The sequence below is a fragment of the Pecten maximus genome, chromosome 4 (assembly GCF_902652985.1).
Source record: "Pecten maximus chromosome 4, xPecMax1.1, whole genome shotgun sequence".
Taxonomy (NCBI): Eukaryota; Metazoa; Mollusca; class Bivalvia; order Pectinida; family Pectinidae; genus Pecten; species Pecten maximus.
Genome location: NC_047018.1, coordinates 16,402,832 through 16,430,152, shown reverse-complemented (window position 1 = coordinate 16,430,152; position 27,321 = coordinate 16,402,832). Strand labels below are relative to the sequence as shown.

Here is a 27,321-nt window from a genome sequence, read left to right as displayed (position 1 = left end):
TTAGGCTCTGCATCAACGGAGAGGTCATCACCAATGTCGTCATCGTCGTCGGAGTCGGACGCATTGTCAGTGATATGATGCTTGCAAGATCACCAGGGTTATTTTCCTTCCATGAATCTCTTCATCCTTATCAGCCGGTTTTGCTAACTGTTCCGGCCTATACTTTCTCTTTGCATGCGGGACAAGATTACTAGCAGTAATGGTATTCCATAGTGTAACATTTTTTCTCCATTTCCCGCAAACCAAGCGTGACAAAATGTTCCTTCATCTCTGCCTTGTCATTACACGTGAATGCACACCTAAGGCACCTTTACTCTTTCCAGGGTGTAGTTTTTGTCTTCACACTCTTTTCTAAAATAAAAGAAACATAAAGGTTCAAAGACAGTTGGATATGGTATGCTGTTATATGTACAAAATTCAACTTTACAAATACCAACTCTGATCCAAATCAGTCACGTATTCAGACAGCCAGCGTGGTGGCCGTCTTGTACGTTGTGTAGGCAGATTTTCACTCTCATTCTCACTTGTTTCAAGTGTCTCGTTGTCATCACCCACATCACTGGATCTGCTTTTCTCCACTGCTTTTGGAATCTATCCCTAGAGTTCCCCTAGTCTCTCCAAGTTCGGGTTTCGGGGTTCCTTTTGTCGGTTCATTGTTAGCGGACGACACGCCTGCCAACTGCTGCTGTCTTCTAAGTCGCATTCGGTCCACGAGAACTATTTGGGGTGTTCTACGGGCCCCACAAAGTACCTTATAGGTAACGTCCGAGCATTGGTTGACTACTTTAAAATGTCTTCTACAATAGCTTGTAAACTTTGGAGAATGGGCTTGTTGAAGATACCTTAGGAAGTAAACATAGACTTGGTCGCCAGTCGAAAAAGACTGCCAGCTGAGTTTTTGATCATGCCATATCTTTTGTCGTAGCATTGATCCAGTAGAATATTGCCCGACATGAGTATGCGCTGTCTCCATTTTCTCATTTAATTCTCAAGCCCACCGATTTGATGGGATTTTCTTCACGCTAGTCGGCATCTCGTACATGATATCGATAGGCGTCGATACTTCCCGGCCAAGCATAAGGGCATTGGTGCTTCTGCTGATAGGTACATAAACAACTGACCGATATGTCATGTTAACAAAACGCAGATGATCATCCCATTCCGAGTGATGGTCATTGACATATGATCCCAACATTGAAATTAATGTGCGATTAAATCTCTCAACCATACCACCTTCTTCTCGATGGTATGGGGCGGTGTAAGTCTTTTTGTTGTGCAACAAATCAAACATTTGCAAGAAAAGCTGTCCCTCGAACTGTTTACCTTGATCGGACTTCGAAAGTGTTCGACCTGCGTACGCGATCACTCTTTCATATCCATCCTGTACATGTGACAATACACCGCCAATAGCCAGGTCACTTGCATTGGTGTCACGCACAAAATGTTTGGTTAAATCATGGTAAACCAGTATCGCAGACTGACATAACTTTGATATGAGGCAATTGAAAGCTTCCTGGCTTTCTTTCGTCCAAGCGAAGCGGTGGTGTTTTTCAGTGACATTATGCAGCGACCGTTAAATTCTTGACAAATTGCCTTTAGTAGTTGCACAGGCCGAGAAACGATCGCACCTCTGACATCTTGTATCTTTTTTTCAGTGGATACCCTTCTGGAGAAATTACATGTCCAAGGATCTCTACTTTTCTTGCCCACAATGTACATTTCCTCGCCTTCAGTTTCAAGCCTGCATCTGCCAAGCGTTCCAGTACTTTCTTCAAATTGCTTAACATTTCAACGTCATTCAGGTATATGAGACAGATGTCCCACTGTAATGCTATCCACGCAACACGGTTTCCACAAGCCTTTTGAAAGTCGCCGTGGTGTTACATAGCCCAAAAGGCATTATCTTGAATTGATATAGCCCGCGCCTGGTCGGGAAAGCGGTTTTTAGGTAATTCTCATCTTCCATCTCTACTTGCCAGTAGCCTGAACATAAATCAAGTTTGGAAAATCAGCACGCTCCAGACAACTGGTCTAGTGATTCATCAATTCGTGGCAGTGAGTAGGCGTCTTTAATAGTTGCATCATTGAGGCGTCAATAGTCTACACAAAACCGAATGCTGCCGTCCTTCTTTTTTCACCACTTTCACTTTTTTAGAACCACTCCAGACGACCGAGGACTAGTGGAAGATTCCCTTGTCCAGTATATCGTCAATATGCTTTTTCACTGTCTGTTTTGTATGAACTGACAGCCTACAAATAGGCTGCATTATTGAAAGGAGGGTGCCCACCAATGTAGATTGTGTTTTTCACAACATACCCGTGCAGACCAACTAGTTCTTTTCCGCTTCCATACCGGTTGTCTTTTCTTTCCTTTTTGCAATCCCTTCTGTAGTGTCCTTTCTCGCCACAGTTGTAACAATTCCCAAGGCTGTTTCCGGAAAATGTCTGTCGCCATTTACTCTGACTTGTCTCTGAAACTCTACCTGGGACTTTAGGCCGGCCAAGGACTTCTGTATTTCCGTCATAATGTCGGTTAGGGCTTTTATTCCTTGTCCACTCTGTTGATCAATAGCCTCTGTCTGGACTATCGGCCGCAGAAATCCTTGGAACTCTCTGTGCTTTTAATAAGATGTTACAAATGCCTCTAACTCAACTGCATGGCGTATGGCCTCGTTGAGGCTCGCTGGTCTGTCTTTTGTTATCCTAAGCCTCATGTCAGAGTTCACCAAGGCATCAATCCATTGCTCCTTTGCCAGGATCTCTATGACGGCGGAGGGGGCAGTTGAATATACCTGCTTTGCTAGCCTTCTGATACTCTGCCCAAGGACTCTGTTGCCTTTTGTCGTTTCTCTCTCAGCTGGGCACGATATAGTTCAGTTTGATTTGGAGGTGCAAATCGTTCTCAAAGAACATACACTAAGGCTTTATATTGTTTGAGTGGTCCACCCGGGAAATTACCAAGTACTCTTTGAGCCCATCCGCGCAGAGAAACGGCCAAGTGTAAGCCCTTATCTCCTTCAGTCCAATTAACTTGGACAGCGCACGATTCAAAATGAGCCTTGTAGTCTAACAATGACCATGCCCCCTTGCCATCATATGTTGCTGGCTTATCGCTCTAATACGTAGGCTGTGTGAAGAGTTCACTAGCGCCAATTCCATCGCCAGATCTATAGTGAGCAGACTGGACTTGAGCTTGGCTGTGGATCAAACTGGACGAAGTTTGGTTGTTGAAAAGCATCTTTCAAGTTTGATCCGCTGTATTTCGGATCAACACCAAGGCCGACATCAGATACACGAGTTGTCACTATTCTGGAGTCGGCCATAGTCATTTCATGGCCATACATTCCCGTCTCAGTACTCATGGGTGTCACGCTTGACTCTATCCTCTATCGTTTTGTCAATATTCTCCATAATAAATTAATGTAGATAGCACAAATATTTGTCCAACTAGTATCTCACCGCTGCCACCATTAAAATGTAACATACAACCCCTAAATATCTACTACCACGAGACAAGTCGTATGGTACAATATCTACTAGCACGTGACCAGTCCTAGTAGGCCTACCACATGACCAATAGTCAGACACAGAATACATTGTATGTTATCACGTTAACAGTAATTTGGCACAATATCTACTACACGCTTGTACACAGGCAAAATCATGTCTCAGGACTAGAAGGATTAAGTTCACATTTTTGACACTACGTACCTGTATTGAAGTCGTGTATTTCTGACAGAGGGTTCACAGTATAGGTAGGCGGTATCGGACTGGCGTTCTTATAGTCATACCGTACTAACTTGTAATCATCGTCATACCACACCTGGTGATTCAAAGTCATAGAACATGTTATAGTCGTTACACCTCACCCGCTGATTCAAGGTTAGAGAACATGTTATAGCGAGGATTATGGTTAAAGGGTGATTCCTACTATAACACACCTGGGGAAACATCTTAAACTCACGCAGAAAACGCCATTAAGGAGAACAAAAAGTTTGTTATGGCATAAAAGATTCACAGGTGAAAAACAACATAATACCCCTTTGAGTGAAAGATACAGTATATGCCGAAAGAACCACACTAAACCGATCATACATTCTCTCAGAATATATACCAAACCAGATATCTACCTTCTTTCGCTAACACGCCAAGAGAGTGTTCTATAACCTTATCAGTGAACTTTTACGGGGTGATCGTATCACATTACTGGCCTCCGGCAGTCACCATCCTTTAGAAATCAGATATATGATTGTATATATTACCATTCACAGATGTTTTTGTCGGACAAATACAGCAATTTTTTATGCATCATCAGCTTTTATTTAAGAGTTCGTGCCGTCTAATGACTTATAATGAATACACAAGGGTTGCTTACGTCAGATGTGACGATGCTGTCCTCCTCTGACGTAATGATCTCAGTTCGGTAGTGGAATTTGGTTGACAACGTTGGGATAGGCTTGGTGCTCACTCGTCCAAAGCAAATCACTCCGCTCGGGGTCTGTGATGAATGTATAATAACGGGTTCAAATGACATTTTACTGCAACAAAGTTATAAGGCGCACTCTAATGTTGTTCAAGTTTATGTATTAGGTATGATATCAAGTGATGTGGTTAAAAAGGACACGTGGTGTGACGCGGCAGAATAAGGACACGTCGTGTGGTATGGCAGGAAAAGAATGCATGGTCTGAAAGAATAAGGACACTTGATTGGGAGAGAAAGCACGTGATATGGAAGAAGAAAAAACATGACGGAATAAGGCACATGATTGACAAGGATAGTTCAATACAACTAAAATGACAAAGCAGGACCGTATTGTTTTAAACTAAATCTCAAACACTTGTCCTGGATACGAAACCTCAAATACAAACTTGTCAACTCCAACAACAGACTGGAAGTTCTAGATACATACCTCGAATGCAGACTTGTTAAATCTTATAACACACCGGAAATCATAAATGCATACCTTAAATAAAGATGTGTCAGCTATAACAGTAGACAGAATTCCTGGATATGTACCTCAAATACAGACCTGTTAACTCTAATAACAGACCGGAAGTCCTGGATGCATATCTCAAATAAAGACGTGTCATCTATAACAGTAGACCGGAAGTCCTGGATATGTACCTCAAATACAGACGTGTCAGCTATAACAGTAGACCGGAAGTCCTGGATATGTACCTCAAATACAGACGTGTCAGCTATAACAGTAGACCGGAAGTCCTGGATACGTACCTCAAATACAGACGTGTCAGATATAGCAGTAGACTGGATATCCTAGATACGTACCTCAAATACAGACTTGTTAACTCTTAAACAGACTGCAAGTCCTGGATACGAAACCTCAAATACAGAGGTGTTAGCTGCAACAACAGACCGGAAGTCTTTTATACGAAACCTCCATTACAGACTTGTCAGCTCTAACAGACCGGAACTCCTAGAAACGTACCTCAAATACAGACGTGTCATCCATGATCTCCGGCCGGAAGTCAACGTAGTCGTATGTGTGGGTGAAGTGAACAGCCTTTCCAGAAGGTTGTATCTGTGAGCCCGTGACAACAGCTCTGACGGGAATATTGGGAAATGCTACGGGGTCCACCCATGAATCCACTGAAAAATATTTGAGCATATAAGTATTTGTATGTTGCACTACCATTACGATTTATATTATTGATACGACACAATAAATAAGGAAGCTTTTATAAACACGATGTTAGGGGAGCAATGAAGCAGACAAGGAATGGAGAGGCGCCAGATAAGAGATGGAATATGTTTAGTGTTAAGTTCATGATGGAAGTAAATCCGGCATGACAAAAGAAGCTATGTAATTCAGCTCAGTAAAACATAGAAATGTCGACGTGTAATTCAGCTCAGTAAAACATAGAAATACCGACGTGTAAGTCAGCTTAGTAAAAATGGAAATACCGACGTGAAAGTCAGCTCAGTAAAACATAGAAATATCGACGTGAAAGTCAGCTCAGTAAAATATGTGGACAACGTGTTTAGTAAGAGAGTGGACATGATATAACACATAAACAAGCTACAGATAACAGATGAAGAGTTACGATACCTGTGAAATAGTAATCCAGGGTGAACGTTGACTTCAGTTTCGGCCACTGTAGACAAGTCTGCCAGTGGTTGGTACTGATACCCCGAACCGTGGTATTACCCTTAAATACCTGTAAACACAAAAATTTCAATATAACTCTTACGATATTCTATGTCAGGTTAACAGCTGTGACAATTGTTAGATATCCCTTGTGATATCATATTTCAAGTAAACAGTTGTAGTAACTATTAGATATATCTTGTGATATCCTATTTCAAGTAAACAATTGTAACAACTATTAGATTTCCCTTATAATATGTTTTCAATTCTACTGGATACCCTTCGTATAGTTTTTTCCAGAGAAACAAATAAGTCAGGTTGACAACTGTAAGAACTGTTAGCTATCCCTTGTGATATTCTATGTCAGGTTGACAACTGTAAGAACTGTTAGATATCCCTTGTGATATTCTATGTCAGGTTGACAACTGTAAGAACTGTTAGATACCCGTCGAAATATCCTTTTTCAGACAGACTGGTATGAGAACTCATTTGGGATCTCCTTCGTATATCGATTTTGACAGTTAGTTTCATACTATCTGGAATTTCCTATTTCCGTCAGAAAGCTATGAACAGCTGGACGGAAACTGTTTTAAATATCCGACCCACCTGGCCGTTGGATTTGAGGAAGTGAAGAGCTGCATTAGTTGTGACTATGTGTGGTATTCCGTTTATCATATCATCGCCAAACAGCATGGTGTTGGGGTCGGACGATAGATTGCCTATCTGACATAGGTTATCTGAAAAAGAGAGAAAATGGACGTGTAAAAATAGTACTTCATATAATCGTTTTTTTGGAAGTTTTGTCTTTTTTATTTTAGTTTGAAAGTCCTAGCTTCACAAATGGGTCCGAGAAGGACGAAACAGCTCTATGATACAGTCCAAGAAGGACGAAACAGCTCTATGATACAGTCCAAGAAGGACGAAACAGCTGCATGATAAGTCCTTGAAGAAAGACAAAGTTGTATGATACAGTCCTGGAATGACGATATAGCTGTGTTTATTATAATTCACTTGCGGATCCTTGGTTGGGTGCTTTATACCAGGAAATAACGACCTTGATGACTTACAATACATACCTTTAACATAGAACAATTGATTGTTGGCGTAATCAAACAGAAGTGTAGTGATGTCCCCGTCACGTATAATTTGGACACTGGCTTTTTTATCTAGTGTACTAAAATACTCGACCGCGGTCACTGTAAAACCCTTGTCTACGATGTTCGCCTCCACCCGGGTTTGGAATTCACTGGGCAGGATCGGAAGTGGGGGATCTACATTGAACCGAAATAAAAATTATTTATTTTTCTGTAATAAAACATAAATAGATTTTACATTTATCTCTTTGTAAAATAACGTGTTGATTTTTGCTGCTACAGTCGAAACTTGATATGATATAGACGACATCAACAAATACTTTTATTCAAAGGTTACTTTACCTCAATGTAATAATATTTCATACCCGAAATAGCGAAACAATATGATTTAATGCCTAGTAATACATGAATAAATGAATAGAAAACTCACCAGTTGGGCTTGGAGTGACATTTGGGGTTTGGATACATTGTGTGATAGCATGGCGAACGATACCGCAGAAACAGACCAGCACCAGTACCTTAAACGAAACACAAACTGTTAATAAAAACATCAGAAATTGAATATAAATAGAATATGTCAATAAATAAATAAATAAATAAATACATAAATAAATCAGGACATGAACGGTAAGATGGTCAACAATGTTTGATTAGACAACAACAATCTGCTCTCGTTAGTTTTGTATAAGTTACAAAAGACACGAACTTTAGCGAGTTAGACCGTGGCTTTTGTAACTTTTAAAAATCAATTACGAGAGTGAAATAAACACACCATCCAGAAACCACTAGTTGTGTGACCCGTTTCTAATAAAAATAATATAACATGTATCAGCCACCTATCAATATTCAAAATAAGATTTAAATAAAAGAATGATCATTTACAAAGTATTTAGTCCCAAACATCTATATGACAAAGCCATGGTAGTTAGATATCTTTCAAACTTTAATTTCTATATTTCTTTGATCCACTCCCGTACATTAATGGCACCGTACCACATACTCCCGTACACTAAGGACACCGTAACACACACTCTCGTACACTAAGGACACCGAACTACACACTCCCGTACACTAAGGACACCGTAACACACACTCTCGTACACTAAGGACACCGTAACACACACACTCGTACACTAAGGACATCGTACCACACACTCCCGTACACTAAGGACACCGTACCACACACTCCCGTACACTAATACACCGTACCACACTCTCGTACACTAAGGACACCGTACCACACACTCCCGTACACTAAGGACACCGTACCACACACTCCCGTACACTAAGGACACCGTACCACATACTCCCACTAAGGACACCGTACCACACACTCCCGTACACTAATACACCGTACCACACTCTCGTACACTAAGGACACCGTACCACACACTCCCGTACACTAAGGACACCGTACCACACACTCCCGTACACTAAGGACACCGTACCACACACTCCCATACACTAAGGACACCGTACCACACACTCCCGTACACTAAGGACACCGTACCACACACTCCCGTACACTAAGGACACCGTACCACACACTCCCGTACATTAAGGACACCGTACCACACACTCCCGTACACTAAGGACACCGTACCACACACTCCCGTACACTAAGAACACCGTACCACACACTCCCGTACACTAAGGACACCGTACCACACTCCCGTACACTAAGGACACCGTAACATACACTCCCGTACACTAAGACACCGTACCACACACTCCCGTACACTACGGACATCGTGCCACACACTCCCGTACACTAAGGACACCATACCACACACTCTCGTACACTAAGGACACCGTACCACACACTCCCGTACACTAAGGACACCATACCACACACTCTCGTACACTAAGGACACCGTACCACTCACTCCCGTACACTAAGGACACCGTACCACACACTCCCGTACACTAAGGACACCATACCACACACTCTCGTACACTAAGGACACCGTACCACACACTCCCGTACACTACGGACACCGTTCCACACACTCCCGTACACTAAGGACACCGTACCACACACTCTCGTACACTAAGGACACCGAACCACACACTCCCGTACACTAAGGACACCGTACCACACACTCCCGTACACTAAGGACAAATAACCACACACTCCCGTACACTAAGGACCCCGTACCACACACTCCCGTACACTAAGGACACCGTACCACACACTCCCGTTCACTAAGGACACCGTACCACACTCCCGTACACTAAGGACACCGTACCACACACTACCGTACACTAAGGACACCGTACCACACACTCCCGTACACTAAGGACACCGTACCACACACTCCCGTACACTAAGGACACCGTACCACACACTCCCGTACACTAAGGACACCGTACCACACACTCCCATACACTAAGGACACCGTACCACACACTCCCGTACACTAAGGACACCGTACCACACACTCCCGTACACTAAGGACACCGTACCACACACTCCCGTACACTAAGGACACCGTACCACACACTCCCGTACACTAAGGACACCGTACCACACACTCCCGTACACTAAGGACACCGTACCACACACTCCCGTACACTAAGGACACCGTACCACACACTCCCGTACACTAAGGACACCGTACCACACACTCCTGTACACTAAGGACATCGTACCACACACTCCCGTACACTAAGGACACCGTACCACACACTCCTGTACACTAAGGACACCGTACCACACACTCCCGTACACTAAGGACACCGTACATCACACTCCCGTACACTAAGGACACCGTACCACACACTCCCGTGCACTAAGACACCGTACCACACACTCCCGTACACTAAGGACACCGTACCTCACACTCCCGTGCACTAAAACACCGTACCACACACTCCCGTACACTAAGGACACCGTACCACACACTCCCGTACACTAAGGACACCGTATCACACACTCCCGTACACTAAGGACACCATACCATACACTCCCGTACACTAAGGACACCGTACCACACACTCCCGTACACTAAGGACACCGTACCACACACTCCCGTACACTAATGACACCATACCATACACTCCTGTACACTATGGACACCGTACCACACACTCCCACTAAGGACACCGTACCACACACTCCCGTACACTAAGGACACCATACAACACACTCCCGTACACTAAGGACACCGTACCACACACTCCCGTACACTAAGGACACCGTACCACACTCCCTTACACTAAGGACACCATACCACACACTCCCGTACACTAAGGACATCGTACCACACACTACCGTACACTAAGGACACCATACCATACACTCCTGTACACTAAGAACACCGTACCACACACTCCCGTACACTAAGGACACCGTACTACACTCTCCCGTACACTAAGGACACCGTACCACACACTCCCGTACACTAAGGACACCGTACCACACACTCCTGTACACTAAGTACACCGTACCACACTCCCGTACACTAAGGACACCGTACCACACACTCTCGTACACTAAGGACACCGTACCACACACTCCCGTACACAAAGGACACCGTACCACACTCCCGTACGCTAAGGACACCGTACCACACACTCCCGTACACTAAGGACACCGTACCACACACTCTCGTACACTAAGGACACCGTACCACACACTCCCGTACACTAAGGACACCATATCACACACTCCCGTACATTAAGGACACCGTACTACACACTCTCGTACATTAAGGACACCGTACCACACGCACGGTTACGCTGCGGAAACTATTTATCTGGGGTTTTGTGTAGATAAAGTACCCGATGTATATACAATGATAATGTGTTTACATACTAACATACAGATAAATTAGAAGAATCGTCTTTGTTTTTCAGGTTGCCTACTCATTATAATATGACACGCTATATACATTTTAAATAAACACTTACATACTGAATTATTGCTAGTAGTGTTATGTATCGTCGACATGCCATGATCTAGGGCTTTCAAAGCGTAGTTCTAACGTTTGTAAAAGTAGGCGATATGATACATTTTTATATATAATAATATCGTATTATATGACAATGTAACCCGTATTTCTACCTGGTTAGTTACATTTTTTGGAAAAATACATCGTAATAAAAAGAACTTCCTGTGTGTCCAATCACGTGACTGGCTATTTAATCACTGATGTCATCTTAGTGTCTCATATCAAAACTTATTTTTGCTGTAGTGATAATTACTTTTCATTACATGTTCATCATATATTATGTACGATATAAGTTTCTGTCATTTGACCTGGAAAGGAATTAAAATGAAATGAAGAAATACAAACCCTCATGATTAAGCTGGTATTGTCCTCTGGAGACCATTCACTGATCGAGCCGGACTTGTACCCCTGTTACGGCTGATAAAGTTATCGGGACGGTTGTGTCTATCACTACTGTATATACTATCTACATTATCATCACACCGATATCTATTGTTATGTACCCGTATCTCCTACTGATACACACACATACACATAATTAATTTTTACTCATAAAAACTTAGGCATATGTATACACAAAGTATGTTATACGAATGTACAATGATATGCATGTACACATATTATACTATAAGTGTGATTAAAGCATATAACCAGCCATACACACCTATAAACAAATGAATATTAACATAATACTATACGTAGGTATGTCGATATATGTGTATTAAATGTCACTGAGTTAGTGAGGTTTTCGACTACATGAATGTTACTAACTTACTGATATCTACATGCACGTATATCTACATATGTAACAAATATGATACATGAATAAACATATGGATATATACATATGAATTTATTATGCATAAACATATGGATATATACATATAAGTATACTAAACATAAACATGGATAAACACACAACAATAGCATTGTACTATACATAAACATATGGATATATAAATATAATTATACTACACATAAACATATGGATATATACATATAATTATAATATACATAAACATATGGATATATACATATAAGTATACTAAACATAAACATGGATAAATACATATAATTATACTATACATAAACATATGGATATATACATATAATTATACTATACATAAACATATGGATATATACATATAATTATACTATACATAAACATATGGATATATACATATAATTATAATATACATAAACATATGGATATATACATATAATTATAATATACATAAACATATACACTGTAGATACAATGTATATACATATAATCATACTATACATAAACATGGATATATACATATAATCATACTATACATAAAAATGGATAAATACACAATATACAGTACTAAACATAAACATATGGATAAGCACATATAAATAAACTATACATAAACCTATACATATATGGTGCGTATTTTACATATCTGGGTATTATTGACCTTTTGCTTTAATATTTAGCCCATCGGATACGCAAAACATAATAGAAACAACGCATGAACCACTATTTTCATTTACGTCAATTGGCATTCATATTGTTTGTAAACCTCTCACGAAAGTATTTTAATACATTTACATTCTCATAGCTAGTTAATTATAAACGAAAATAAAAATTTAATTTCAAATAACTCGCCATGAACGGCCCATAGAATGTGTCCCTAATTCAACAACATTACAGACACTTTAACATAAGCCGCTTACCTGGATCTTTACTTACAAGTTACGCAACAAGGACAGCTTACTACTAAGATGTATGTTAAGTGGGAGGATTTCAATTTAGCAGTTGTTGATTTTTCCATTTCTAGATAGCAACATCCACGCATCCCAACGGACGATGTTTACATGCCACAGTTGACTCGATATTCAAAGGCTTGTTTTCAGTGACGATTTCCGTGACAGATATCGCTGCAGACGGAGAAATCAACAACACAGGATTTTGAGAAATGCAGACTGACAAAGACGCTGTGAAAGTCTTATGGTTGACATCATAACCCCATTCGGAAATATTCCATTACATTCTATGTAGTCTAAATGTGTAATGAAATGTGCTAATATCGTATGTGCCCTTGGTACAATTTTGTGAGATTACAGGTGGTAGACACTGCTGGTGGACTAAGTCCCCAAGGTTTACCGTAACCTGTATGCAACTTTTTCATGTGAATAGTGGCTCGGTCCAGAAATATAAGCATCTGCTTGACGTCCTTTTGAAATAAATTGTCTAGAATTATGAACTTTGATTATTGTGCCATTGTACTTCTTTTATCTACGAGGGATGATTGATATGTTGTGAGCCTCATATTGAAGGAGGTACTCAAGAATGTTCTTTTGAAGTCCTACTATTATCTGACTATATAGAGCCGTGTACCTAAGGACTGGTCTCATTTGGTGGTAGCACTCTGAAGTAAGCAAGACAAGCGGCTTTTGCAAAATTGACAAAAGACAAAATCGGTGAAAGAGCAATGATCCAATATTTGTATAAAAAAGGTTTAACACCTAAGGATACGGTAGCAACACTAGGGAAAGATGCCCCTTCATTTGCTACAGTGAAAAGGTGGATGGTAGAATTGCAGCGCGAATTTTAGACAGAGCCTTGGGGATGACCCCCGTCCTGGAAGGCCTGCCAATGTTGCAACCCCAGAAATGGTCAATTTTCATGATATTATTATGACATGACAGACGAGTCACAGAAAGATATATAGCCAGCAGATTTGGCATTTCACAGGAAAGGGTACATTCCATTCTGACCGAGCATCTTGCAATGAGAAAGCTTTCGGCCTGCTGGGTACCAAGGCTTCTGAGAGTTGATCAGGCGCACATCAGGCGCACATTATCGCGTGCTAATACCTTTTTTAGGAAGATCCTACCAACTTTCCTCAGAGATTTGTCACTATGGATGAAACATGAGTCTATCATTTTTACCAGAAAGGCCAAACAACAATGGAAGTCCTGGCTCTTCCCCGCCAAAGAAGGCAAAGACTGTTCCATCAGCTGGGAAGATTATGGCCTCGGTTTTCTGGGATGCAGATGGTATTCTGCTGATAGATTATCTCCAAAAGAAGCTTCACTTCTGAGGCAGTTACGGAGGATATTAAACTTAAACACCGCGGAAAGCTTACTAAAGGTGTCTTATTCCACCAGGACAATGCTCCTGTTTACAAGTCTGTCATTGCCATGGCTGCCATTCACGATTGTGGCTTTAAATTGATCCAGCATACGTCTTATTCACCTGATCTCGCTCCAGACTTTCATCTATTTCCAAAACTGGAAACAGCTATTTCAGGCACCCACTGTCAATCCGATGATGACGTCAAACATACAATGGATGACTTTCTGAGCAGCCAAGAAAAGGAGTTCCATCAAAGTGGCATTGAGGCCCCTAAACAACGCTGGCAAAAGTGTATAGATACTGAAGGCGATTATGTTAAAAAATAATACAATATGTCCGGCAAAATACAAATCCTTCAATATGAGGCTCATCAGACCTCGTATATATATATATATTGATATTTCTTTCGACATATTTAGTCACTTCCTAGGTACCAACACTTTAGGCATCACTGCCAAATCCTAGAAGGACGAAACAGTTGTATGAGACAGTTTAATGAATTGTTGCCTCTACAGGATGTACCTCTCAATTGATATGTCTTTGGTATGATCCCTCATTGATGTTTGATGGCTCCGTTGTCACCACTCTAATTCTCATTTTGGGGATATGACTTAGCACGGATTTAACTTCGATTTACATAACGGGTGCCAGCGATGAATCAGAAGACGATTATCTTTCCGGATTGTCTGGTCGCATTCTTCTTGTACTTTTTAATTGTTTCGATGTAAATCTAGTTTTTCTGTAGTGCATCATCAATTTATAGGAGTTGGACTAGAACATGTCTGTTTTATACAGTCAGTATAAACTTTTTAAAATCGTTGTTATTGTATTCGTCATAAAAAAAATTTAAAATTTTTTTTTAAAAAATAACACAATATTAAGAAACTGTTATTATAGCAATTTGACATCGGGTGTGCATTGCCTCACATTATGGAAGCGTGTTTGCTAATTTGAAAATCGAGTACTGCGGTCGCCATGGACAAACTGTTAAATGTAGCTGTCCTGATATTTGTTAGATTATAGGAACAATTGCCTATTCTTGAAAGAAACAATAAACAACCGCTTCTTATTGAAAGTAGCCATACCTCTTAACTGAAGATCGATAAATGGAGTTCAAAATATGAACAAAAATATAGATTTGCATGGAACCTAAAAAGTACAAGGAAAATAAGACCGAGTGTTCCTGAAGGGTAAGCGTTTTCATCTTCATCGACAACCGCAATAAAAATCCGGGTCATAATCCGGGATAAAGTCACATTCTCAACTTTAGAACTAGGTGGCTTACAATGGAACCAACTAAGTAAGCCGGGGGCATTCAAGTAGGTAACTACAGGAGAATCCCTCTGGTCAGACACACAGTGAATTTGGTAACGAGGAATCTTTCTTGTCAGACACACAGTGAATTTGGTAACGAGGAATCTTTCTTGTCAGACACACAGTGAATTTGGTAACGAGGAATCTTTCTTGTCAGACACACAGTGAATTTGGTAACGAGGAATCTTTCTTGTCAGACACACAGTGAATTTGGTAAAGATAAATCTTTCTAGTCAGACACACAGTGAATTTGGTAACGAGGAATCCCTATGGTCAGGCACATCGTGACATTTCAGTTGAATAAAAGTAGAAACGTTGCGAAACCGAAACGATATCGTTCATTCTGGCAATCGTGACAGCTGCTTTGTACCCAACAGTGTTCAAGCCTTACTTCTTATTCTAACATAGTTACGTCATCATATCGTATTGATATCACACAATCTAGTTACGCTTTTATGATACGATTTATTTACGTCGTCATACAAACTATTCATGTCATGATATGACTTATTTAAGTCGCAATGCAACTTGTTTACGTCATGCTGTGACGATTAAAAAGAACAAACATGCAGATACAAAGACAAAATATTTTATCTCAAAATAAAGCTCATTTACAATATATCACTTTGTACATGAATAATTACAAGTTTTATATAATATGTTAAAGCGTTCAGAAGTAACCCTTCTCTATAATGTACAATAACAACTATCGAACTTTCACTCGCATACTTTACTTATCCATTCTTGTTACACATTTACATAAATACATTATTGTACTTATTTTGTCTACAAACAATTCATATTCGATATGTAGAGAAAACAAATAAGGAAAAAATATGTAATATATACTAGATACCAGGGAAATCTGTATGCAGTGTTGTTTCTGGTACTTCTGCCGATATTTTACAGATTGGACGAACATCTCCATCTGTTTACCGGATCATTATTATATATACTAAACTGTCTACAGCTATATCTATAGTAACTGCAAAAAGTGATATTGTCCAATCACTACAGAAACACTATTAAATTGAATTATATCACAAAATCTAAAATAACGTTAATATTAAGTTCTATATTCGAATGAGTTGTAAACCTTCAAAATCAGTGATTAGAGGACCGTTTGTTTAATGTAATGACACATTCTTGCAAGTTACAATATCATTCACAAAGAAAAGGACAAAGTTTTACATTAGCTTTGTACCAAAGATAACGTACTACTACCGGAGAATAAAAGTATGTAAAAATATATACTTAGCAATGTCAAAGACAGCATTGCAAGTTTCAAAACCATATTCATAATGCAATGAAGCCAATGAGACTTAATGAGATACATCATCTGGTAACATATAAGGATGAAGTTATATGTCCAGAAAAAATGACATATAGATACTGCTGAAATCTTTAACAGGACAAAAACTTGTGGAATATCAATAACCACACATTCCCTATATTAAAAATCGATGGTCAATTGTTTAATCCTATTTCTTGCAAATCAACAATATTGTAATCAATTCGTATTAAACGCGTTATTGGTCCATTATTTAGATTATTTAGATGCAATAGTTTTCTGGACGGACGGGTTAATGTGGAGGACAATTCTGTGGGGTCCCATAGCTTCCAACAGATATTGTTTTACGTCTTCCTTGTTAAGATGTTTGTAGGAACAAATCAGTTGTATGCAGTATTTGGTTTCAAACAAAATAAAAATTGAACGCATTTATATCCACCATGTCAGTCTGTGATGTTATTGTTTAATGCATCTGTTAAAGTCACATCAGTCACATCTGTCACAGTATCAGTCACATCTGTCACAGTATTAGTCACATCTGTCACAGTATCAGTCACATCTGTCATAGTATCAGTCACTTATGTCACAGTAATAGTCACTTATGTCACAGTGTCAGTCACTTATGTCACAGTATCAGTCACATCTGTCACAATAACAGTCACATCTGTCACAATAAGTCACACCTGTCACAGTATCTGTCATGTCTGTCACAGTATCAGTTACACCTGTCAAAGAATCTTCTATATATCATTAACGAACAAGTTACTTATACACAGAGTTTGTTGTTGTTGTTGTTGTTGTTGTTGTTGTTGTTCACATGTTTACGATGTAAGTATTATGTTTGTCGTTTTCCATCCACTGAGGATCGTCCACGTTTAGAGAATTATCAAGGTCGGGAGCCGCTGAAAAGTGTTCTTTATCATAGCCCTCAACACGCTCTGGGTTCTGGTTCAATGTCTTCGACATCTTATGACTATAACAGAAACAAGAAAGTGTTCTGTTAATTTATCACAGAATACCTATTGTATATTAATTATCGCTATAAGAATTTATAAAATAAATTAGTTCCTTTCAATATAGATTGGTAGTTATCTACATTAGAGACAGAAACGAATTAAACTAACGAAACATATAAATCACTAGTATAAAACTATTACCTATGACGTTTAATACAGGCAGTGATTATGGCCGTCACCAACAAAAACCCGACCACGCCAGACGCCACCGCGACAGGAATCAGCCAGGACGGTTTCTATAACGATAGAAAACAACAAATTAACTCTATTGCTGAACACTCAGAGCACGATCGAATTGACAAACTCCAGTAAACTGTCACTCCTATTACAGCGACTTTACGCTCTCACGAGAATATAATTTGAGATTAATTACTTTTTCGACACCCAGACCAATAAGTTAAGCTGTAATGGATAACTGATATATACCATACATGTTCTACCCATCAGACACAACATGTTGTCAGTTACTACCTCGTCTTTATCCTTTGCAGCGGTTGCCTTCACTAACGGATGCTCCTCCACTGTGGTACCCGGAAGGGCTTCCTCCACGCGCAACTTGATGTCTGCGAGAGGTGGCGGGTCAAGGTCGTCCTCGTCGATGGGAGTTCCGTGAATGAATGGTGAAACAAAGTATACAACCTTTGTCGCTTTATCACTGTAACAGTAATGGACAATAAGAACGTGTATTCTGGAGGGGTGAGCGTCATCTATTTCATTTAGGACACCTTTTACAAGCCTAAAAGACAGACAGCACTTATTAAGAAGGAATCATTATAAGCCTAAAAGACAGACAGCACTTATTTAGAAGGAATCATTATCGTTATAAACAAACTTTTTGGGAAGGTATCATTATCGTTATAAATAATACCAGCCAATAAAATCCATTCGTTACATTTTTATCAGTGAAACATTGTGTCCTTTAATTACGCTAAAACTGACCTATTTCACCCGTGATATATATGTAAGGATTGCAGCAAAAGACAGAGGTCAATATTATCTTTGAATAGGAGTTATAGTATATGGTAAATACCGGACAAAACTATCCAGTTGTTTCTTGTTTCTAGGACTCTTTGATAGTGTAACGATTCAAAAGTGTGAAAACCCATGAACGCTGGACTGTGGCTCTATCAAACATTGCGCCTGGTTACCTATTAGTCGATGGTTTGGTAAACCATGGACTTTTGTTCGGTCAAACATTGTGTCTGGTTACCTATAAGTCGATGGTTTGGTAAACCTTGGACTTTTGTTCGATCAAACATTGTGTCTGGTTACGTATAATAGTGGATGGTTTGGTAAACCTTGGACTACTGCTCTACCTATAAGTCGATGGTTTGGTAAACCTTGGACTTTTGTTCGGTCAAACATTGTGTCTGGTAACCTATAAGTGGATAGTTTTGTAAACCTTGGACTATGGATATGTCAAACATTGTGCCTAGTTACCTATAAGTGAATGTTGTGGTAAACCAGAACTATGGATCTAGAAGACATTTACTAATTAATTGGGTGTTCTGGTAAACCTTGGACTATGGATCTAGAAGACATTTACTAATTAATTGGGTGTTGTGGTAAACCTTGGACTATGGATCTAGAAGACATTTACTAATTAATTGGGTGTTCTGGTAAACCAGAACTATGGATCTAGAAGACATTTACTAATTAATTGGGTGTTCTGGTAAACCTTGGACTATGGATCTAGAAGACATTTACTAATTAATTGGGTGTTGTGGTAAACCTTGGACTATGGATCTAGAAGACATTTACTTATTAATTGGGTGTTCTGGTAAACCTTGGACTGTAGATCTGTTAAACATGGATTACTAAGTGGTTGTTTTGATACATCTTTATAACATATATTAGGCTAGCTTTTAACGAGACACATAATAAAAGGAACTACTTACCCAGCCTTAGATTGGTATCCCGCTAACATATTATCCACGTGACCAGATATATCTAGTGATAACCCTGAAACATTTCATACAAAAGTGTTTATTGAAAATGACATGTAAAGAATAAAAAAGAACATAATAATTTGGAAATCCATTTTGTTTGGTTTTGTCTTGACAATTGGCAGTAAAATTCTGCTTTTACCAAGAGACTTTATGCAGCTTTAAAACATTCTAAAATATGATAATTATCCCAGTAAAATGCCGAAGCATCCGAATAACTTTGATGCTACCGACCTGGATTTGCTGACTCCCAAACAGACGATATAGCGTTCTCTACCGCCTGACTGTCGTCTGTACCGATGTTTCCAACAACACCGATGACCCGCTGTTGGTAAACTAAACATAAACAGACTCGCAGAGACGCTTGTCCCAAGAACGTGACAATACGAGATGTGTCTGGAGATAGCACAGCTACTTCCGCCGAATCACTATTGGCAACCGACACTTTGTAGTCTATCCGTGTCACAGTATTCCTGGTCACGTGTAATGAATGTAAGTACAAATTCATCAGTAATTTGTTCATTAATAAACGTTTGATTTTCTATACATATCAAATAGTATTTAAGTTTGTGGAAGGAAAAACAGCTTTATCTTAATGCGTAATTTTACCATACAACTCAGTTTTTCTTGAAAATAGATGGAATCTGTTCTTCTGTTTAGAGAAGCCGGAGTGATATCCGCAATACTTTGGAACTTCCGTATTTTTTTTATTACTATTCATTTCGAACAGGATTAGTTCGCTATTTTTCCGATTTCAATAAACCGATATTACAAGATAAAAGTATGATGATATTCAAAGTAATATCTCTAAGAATTAGTAATAAGTAGTTATATGATCAAGTATCATAATATTTGTGACTAAACTGATAGTCATAGCTCCAGTTTATATGTATCCTGTTTCCTGACGAAGGTATTGATTCAAGCTAATATACACAATACCAGAAGATAACAATAAGTAACACATATAAATACACTTTCCAAGAAAACCAAATATTATCAATTATTGTACATACCCTTTAATGGAATAGTAATTGGAACTCCAGGCCACAATATTTATCTGTATATCATTATAGTTTATATCTGAAAGGATAAAAAAAATATGTTACCTACAGGACGCAGACTTATTTTGATGGTTTTAGACGTAAACTGGTTACCTATCAATACGCACATGGATTGACTTCATCAAATGTACAGATAATAAAGTATGTGTGTATTACTTCTATATATGGTACAACTGATACCGACCCTATCTTATAGATTGTATGTTGTTTGTGAAATTAACACAAGAACAGTTAAAGAGATGAAAGAAGGTATCAAGCAATCCTCACTCGAAAACAAAAAACACGTTTATGATTGATTCATAATATAGATATTTAAACGTTTAACTAGCAACTTACACATATTGACCAGACATTGACACTGAGGTGTTGTTCCATCTTGATATCTAACTCGTGTTTCTCTACATTACGTTTGTAATACACCTCAGACGACATATCCAATCACTGTTGTTTAAAACTTACGTTTGTTGGCCTCTGACCACGCCTGATGAAGCTTTTGTGTGACCTCCGACCTTCGGCCCTGAGGTACATCATCTTCCAATACAACTCTGTAAAGTCTTTCCACCCGGACGGTGTTAAGGGCCTGGCTGACCATGCCCCGGGAGATGTTGTCCCACCGTCCATCCATGTTAGGGTGAGGCCACGTATTGAATCGATCGGAGGCGTCTATGGGATGTGTGTACCATAACCGTGTTACCAGGTCCCTGTGTTATATACAGTAACATCGTGACACCAAGTCCATATTTTAAATATAAAGTAACATCGTGACAACAGATCCATATTTTATATATATATAGTAACCTCGTGACACCAGGTTCATATTGTATATATATAGTAACATCATGACACCAGGTCCATATTGTATATATAGTGTAACATCGTGACACCAGGTTCATATTGTATATATATAGTAACCTCGTGACACCAGGTTCATATTGTATATATATAGTAACATCGTGACACCATGTTCATATTGTATATATATAAAGTAACATCGTGACACCATGTTCATATTGTATTTATATATAGTAACATCGTGACACCAGGTTCATATTGTATATATATATAGTAACATCGTGACTCCAGGTTCATATTGTATATATATAGTAACCTCGTGACACCAGGTTCATATCTTATATATACAGTAACCTCGTGACACCATGTTCATATTGTATATATATTGTAACCTCGTGACACCATGTTCATATTTTATATATAGTAACATCGTGACACCAGGTTCATATTTTATATATAGTAACATCGTGACACCAGGTTCATATTTTATATATATAGTAACATCGTGACACCAGGTTCATATTATATATATATAGTAACATCGTTACACCAGGTTCATATTTTATATATATATGAACATCCTGACACCAGGTTCATATTTTATATATACAGTAACCTCGTGACACCAGGTTCATATTTTATATATACAGTAACATCGTGACACCAGGTTCATATTTTATATATACAGTAACCTCGTGACACCAGGTACCTATGTTATAGTGTAATGTCCTGTGTTGTATATATGGCATTAGAAACTATACCTAAACATTATCATAATCAGCATTATTATCGTTTAATCGAGACGGCGAGAAAGGAATAACTGCCGTTAATTGTACCTTAATACTGATATATTATTTTTTTAGTTACAAATATACTACTGATATATACATACCCATTGTTTGTTTGGAAGTATTGTTTTTCCGTGAACACCAGTTGATTTGCTGAAATGAATTTGATGGAAATACTTGTTATATTAGGATTGTACAAACGACACATATGAAACAACTTTGATTATGACTTACAGTAAAATACTGTTGAATTTGAATTTGTAGCCATATATATATAAATATTACATTCTATACATACATTTGTAGTTATACTTACACAGAATATACTGTGTATACTTTTGTTGTAATTTTCACAGAATATTCTATTAATACATTTGTAGTAATCGATATAGAATATTCTTTATATATATATTTGTATAAATCGATATAGAATATCATATACATATTTGTAGTAATTGATACAGAATATTCTATATACATTGTTAGTAAATGATACAGAATATCATTTTTATACATTTGTAGTAAATGACACAGAATATTCTATATATACATTTGTAGTAAATGATACAGAATATTCTATATATACATTTGTAGTAAATGACACAGAATATTCTATATATACAGTTGTAGTAAATGACACATAATATTCTATATATACATTTGTAGTAAATGACACAGAATATTCTATATATACATTTGTAGTAAATGATTAATCAGTTGCATTAACGTTTTCTTTAGATCAGTAATATTGGGAGCGTGACTTTTCTGTGATTACACTATATCACCTTCATCATTCAATAAACCAATGTACTGTATGTACACGAGACTGGTTTGTGAATTGTATTATACTGTAATTTATGGTATGTACCATGTACCTCGAGGTGGTAAATAGTGTACAGGTTAATTCGGCTACGCTTTGTTTTAAACCTTATCGTTGTTGGGCGAGAGTTCATGCCCCCGTCCCGGTTTAGGTTCAATGACCTTTTTTTCCTGATGAAGGTGATTGTAGTCACCGAAACGTCACGCTCAAAATCAAATACTGGTTTTGATATTTGAAAACTTGTTCATTTAAATACATAAGTATGTTGAATATTAATACAATAACTACGCAGTTTTTCATTTTTTGTTATTGCGAACATTAATTGATCTTCGCACCATTTTGAGTACTTTTCCATGCCTCTCTGATCGTCCGATAGATGGCGTCCCTGTCTCGGAGTAAGATCCTACCGGAGATGTCGATGTAAAATTGTCTCTGTAGGAAACACGACACACAAGCTGTCGTAATAACCCCCTTCGTGTCAGGCATGTGTCCAAGGTCAAAGGACAGTAGACTGTTGTTCGCAAACACAGGGAAATATACCGACGATTGCAAATCCGTGCTGAAGATAATATGTACATATTATATATATATATGTATATGATTCAGAACAGTTACATTGTACATAGAGAAGGAATTATGAAAGGAGCGTATTTCTCCACCTTAAATTATTGTACAAAAGACGCATATCAATACAAAATGAGAACTAGAGCAATGATCGACTTACTGATTCCATGCACAGCTCCGAAACAGACAACTGGCATTGATACAGACACTATGTTTTGTAAATATCTATGACGGGGCGATATGTTTATTGGATAGATAGATCAATTATTTACTTACCGGTTTCCCCAAAAGCACCGTTCCCGACCAGAGAGAAGAATGTCTACATTAGGTCCTTCTGGCTCTTTTAGTTGTTGCTTTATTCACTACAAATATGTAATTTTGTACGTATTTCATCGAATATATTTCGATAACTTGATTTTTCATTAGATGAGCAGTCTTGAATTTTCATTAAGACCAGTAGCGGTATGACGTTTTTCTTAAAATTGAAGTGATGATTGTTGTACGTGAATAATTACAAACGATAACACTTCAATGGATATTATCATATGTCTTCTTTTAATTCTCGTGACAACACTATCCGCCATTGTGCTGAATTCCGATTTCGCAAAGTTTTAGATTCATTGTCTGAAATCATCATTAATCACATAATATAGCATTTAAAAGTAACAACATTAAACACAGAGAAGGACACTACATGTTAACTATGTATTTAACAACTTAATTCTTCGCCTCGTTCTTTGACAGAGCATCAATATAATCACAATTTTGTACTTTTTATAAGAAAATCATGCTCAGTTACTCACATTTCAAGAAATCTGACCACGCGTTTGCGAGTGGACTGATAAGTGACGTAACAGGTGACGTCATATCCATGACGGGCAGTCGGATCCCCTCTGTATACCCGTACAGCGCATGCCCAGAGTAAATACTATTGACGACAGGGACTTTATTGAATTCTAGTTCAAAAGCAGCGGTTGTCGGAGAATGTGTTGACTGGGGATCTAACAGTTGGAACCGTGACGTCACAAAGTATCTCAGTTTTGTCACGTGTGTACTGAAAGAGAATTTATTTAAATTACAATTTATTACAACTGTAAGACCGGTATGTCATTATACAAACATAGCATAGGTGTCACTTTTATTCACTTTTTATTTGATATGTTTAAATAACAAAAAATGTATGATCAATATCGATCGGATATACCTTTGAATTATAGTTTCGTTATAAGGATGGTATTCTTCGGGATTTTTTTTCTCTATTGAGGATTAAGTATAGATTAAAGTTTAAAAAGATAAATACTTTTATAATACATACCAAAAGAGAAAATAACATCAAACTCAACGAAACGTTAAAATAAAATTATGTCTCTACAAAATCTGACAGTGAACTAGCAAACTAACTTGATATAAACACCAGAACAGGGAGAAACTTATATATACCAATGAAAGAAACTTACCCATAGTCCCCCACAAAATACTCTCGTAAGACGATAAGTACTTTGATGTCTGGAATACCTGCAATTACCACAACATTAATCTGTAAAAAATTATATTCCATGTCGCTTTCACTGAATTTCTAATTCTTCATGCATTACATTGAGGTGTGCCTAAGATCTCAATTTTCATCCTTGTTTTTATATGTAAAAGAATGCTGTTATTTACCTAATAATAGAATGATTTGCTTTAATGTCTCATGGCCGAATATTGTATCTCATAAATTATATCTATGTATATCACAAGCACTGTATACTGTAGAAGACCCCTACAAATATCAAATCAATGACATATAAGGAAGCACTCTCACACTTACGAGAAGAGGTCGTCCACGTGTTCACGATTTTCCTGTTAATGGCGTCTTCGTTCTGGTTGTAGACATAGCCAATGAGGTTAAGGCCGTAACTCTGGGCGAGGTCCTTTAGTGGACTCATCTGTTGGCCAACAATATGGTTACCACTACTCCGGAAAGGCTCAGTTCTCCCAAATAAAGTGTTCAACGTCCCCACAACTTTGAGGTCCAGATTGTTACCATGGATACATTCCGAGGCAATATCGACACTGGTGACTTGTTCTCTGAAAGAAGCATAGTACCAGACAATGCACAGGTGTGGAAATTATTCGTAAATTATTTTACGAAATATATGACGGAGAAAATACAAATGATCAAAAACGATATACGTTTTTCAGTTCAATTATACAAATAACCTGATATATATTATAAGATTTTCTGAAACATATAAAGAATTAAAATAAATACAAAATTAGACAAAACATCAGAAATTATTAATTCTTACCTGTTGTCGTTGATTAAATGATGATAGTCGACTATCTTAGCTCCTTTTGTACAATTCAGGTCTGAAATAGCATTATGACCAGCAAAATCAATGTGAACTATGAAAAGAAAACTGCACTAAAACCACAGTTGTTAAATCGTTTTATGACACGTAAGCGGTGCTATGGAAATACACACAAAAAAGTTAGAAAAGGAAAATCGGTTTGGCAAAATGTGTAAAATCTATAAAAGGTCAAGTTACTAGAATCATATTCTGAACTGATGTCGCTGCTTATAAGAATTTGGCAATTCAGGCTTACGAAGGTTACTAAACTCCGCCAGCAGAATTCACCAACAAGCAATAGCAATCATATTCAAAGTGCAGGATATCACTTTGCATATGTATATGGTCTGCTGTTCATATGGTGGCCCTTTGGATTACGTTTGATGTATACTAAGGTATGACCTTTAGTCCATATATCAATGTTAAACTCGTTCATATGTCGAAATATTGTTGGCATTGATTTGTATGCCAGCCACAGTTTATCGGTATTAATCCGTTATTGAATCTGAGATAAAAGCACAAATCCTCATTCATAACCTCAGGAACGCCCATGTATTCTATGCAAAGTGATAGTTCAAAGTATCTTTTACGGTATCAAACAAGGTACTACTTAGTAATTTGGGAATCTTTTGACCTCTTCAGTGATCACGAATTTGATTCAGTCTTTGAACGAACGTGGAAAATGTGAAGACAGTGATACCCTCCTTAAGAATGAGACAATATAGAAATGAAGGTGTCTAAAACCAGATTCATTTGCTCTTATCATTTTATAATATTAATAATTTTGTAAAAACTTACTTTTCAGCACGTCATTCACTAGCTTCTCTAATTTTGGAATGTCCTTGTCGTCTATTTTCCCGTTCACCAGGAGATTTTGTGTTGGCAATGACTTGGCTGTCGTCGTTGCCAATGACTTGGCTGTCGTCGTTAGCAACGACTTAGCTGTCGTCGTTGCCAATGACTTGGCTGTCGTCGTTGCCAATGACTTGGTTGTCGTCGTTGCCAATGACTTGGCTGTCGTCGTTGGCTTCCCTGTGGTAGTGGTAGCCTGAGTGGTTGTGGATTTGGTGGTTGTAGTAGGTGTAGTGGTAGTGGGCTTATTAGTGGTTGTTGGTCTAGCCGTCGTAGATGTA

At 38.3% G+C, this 27,321-nt stretch overlaps 2 protein-coding genes across 3 annotated transcripts in view; both read right to left on the bottom strand.

Moving 5' to 3' along the window:
• LOC117325374 overlaps positions 1 to 11,575 on the bottom strand; it is a 35,787-nt gene extending 24,212 nt beyond the window's left edge. Inside the window, exons 1-8 of one of the 2 annotated variants that reach the window (XM_033881541.1) lie at positions 11,500 to 11,575; positions 7,632 to 7,719; positions 7,184 to 7,378; positions 6,714 to 6,844; positions 6,069 to 6,177; positions 5,448 to 5,608; positions 4,376 to 4,498; positions 3,712 to 3,823 (exon numbers count right to left, since the gene is read on the bottom strand). In XM_033881541.1, the coding sequence (XP_033737432.1) occupies positions 3,712 to 3,823; positions 4,376 to 4,498; positions 5,448 to 5,608; positions 6,069 to 6,177; positions 6,714 to 6,844; positions 7,184 to 7,378; positions 7,632 to 7,719; positions 11,500 to 11,505 (925 nt within the window). In that variant the 5' untranslated portion in view covers positions 11,506 to 11,575. Of the gene's footprint in view, positions 1 to 3,711; positions 3,824 to 4,375; positions 4,499 to 5,125; positions 5,248 to 5,447; positions 5,609 to 6,068; positions 6,178 to 6,713; positions 6,845 to 7,183; positions 7,379 to 7,631; positions 7,720 to 11,499 lie in introns of those variants that run through there. The other variant, XM_033881542.1, reaches the window with a different exon arrangement.
• A 4,575-nt stretch (positions 11,576 to 16,150) lies between these two features.
• Positions 16,151 to 24,211, bottom strand: LOC117325373. The gene is made up of 10 exons (XM_033881539.1): positions 24,132 to 24,211; positions 23,627 to 23,850; positions 22,576 to 22,624; positions 21,351 to 21,592; positions 20,844 to 20,910; positions 20,065 to 20,303; positions 19,783 to 19,846; positions 18,356 to 18,539; positions 18,026 to 18,120; positions 16,151 to 17,841 (listed from the first exon to the last, which is right to left on the bottom strand). Exons 2-10 carry the CDS (start codon positions 23,775 to 23,777, stop codon positions 17,682 to 17,684), a joined length of 1,251 nt encoding a protein of 416 aa, XP_033737430.1. The 5' UTR covers positions 23,778 to 23,850; positions 24,132 to 24,211; the 3' UTR covers positions 16,151 to 17,681.
• Between the last annotated feature and the right edge of the window lie 3,110 nt (positions 24,212 to 27,321).

Bases quoted from the DNA above. Each gene is read 5' to 3' on its own strand.
- LOC117325373 (XM_033881539.1), bottom strand. From the start codon at position 23,777: ATGCCTGACACGAAGGGGGTTATTACGACAGCTTGTGTGTCGTGTTTC. The intron at 21,593-22,575 runs GTATGTATATAT...TATATAACACAG, and splicing joins TACTTCCAAACAAACAATGG to GGACCTGGTAACACGGTTAT. The intron at 20,304-20,843 runs GTATGTACAATA...ACACGTGACCAG, and splicing joins AATTACTATTCCATTAAAGG to GAATACTGTGACACGGATAG.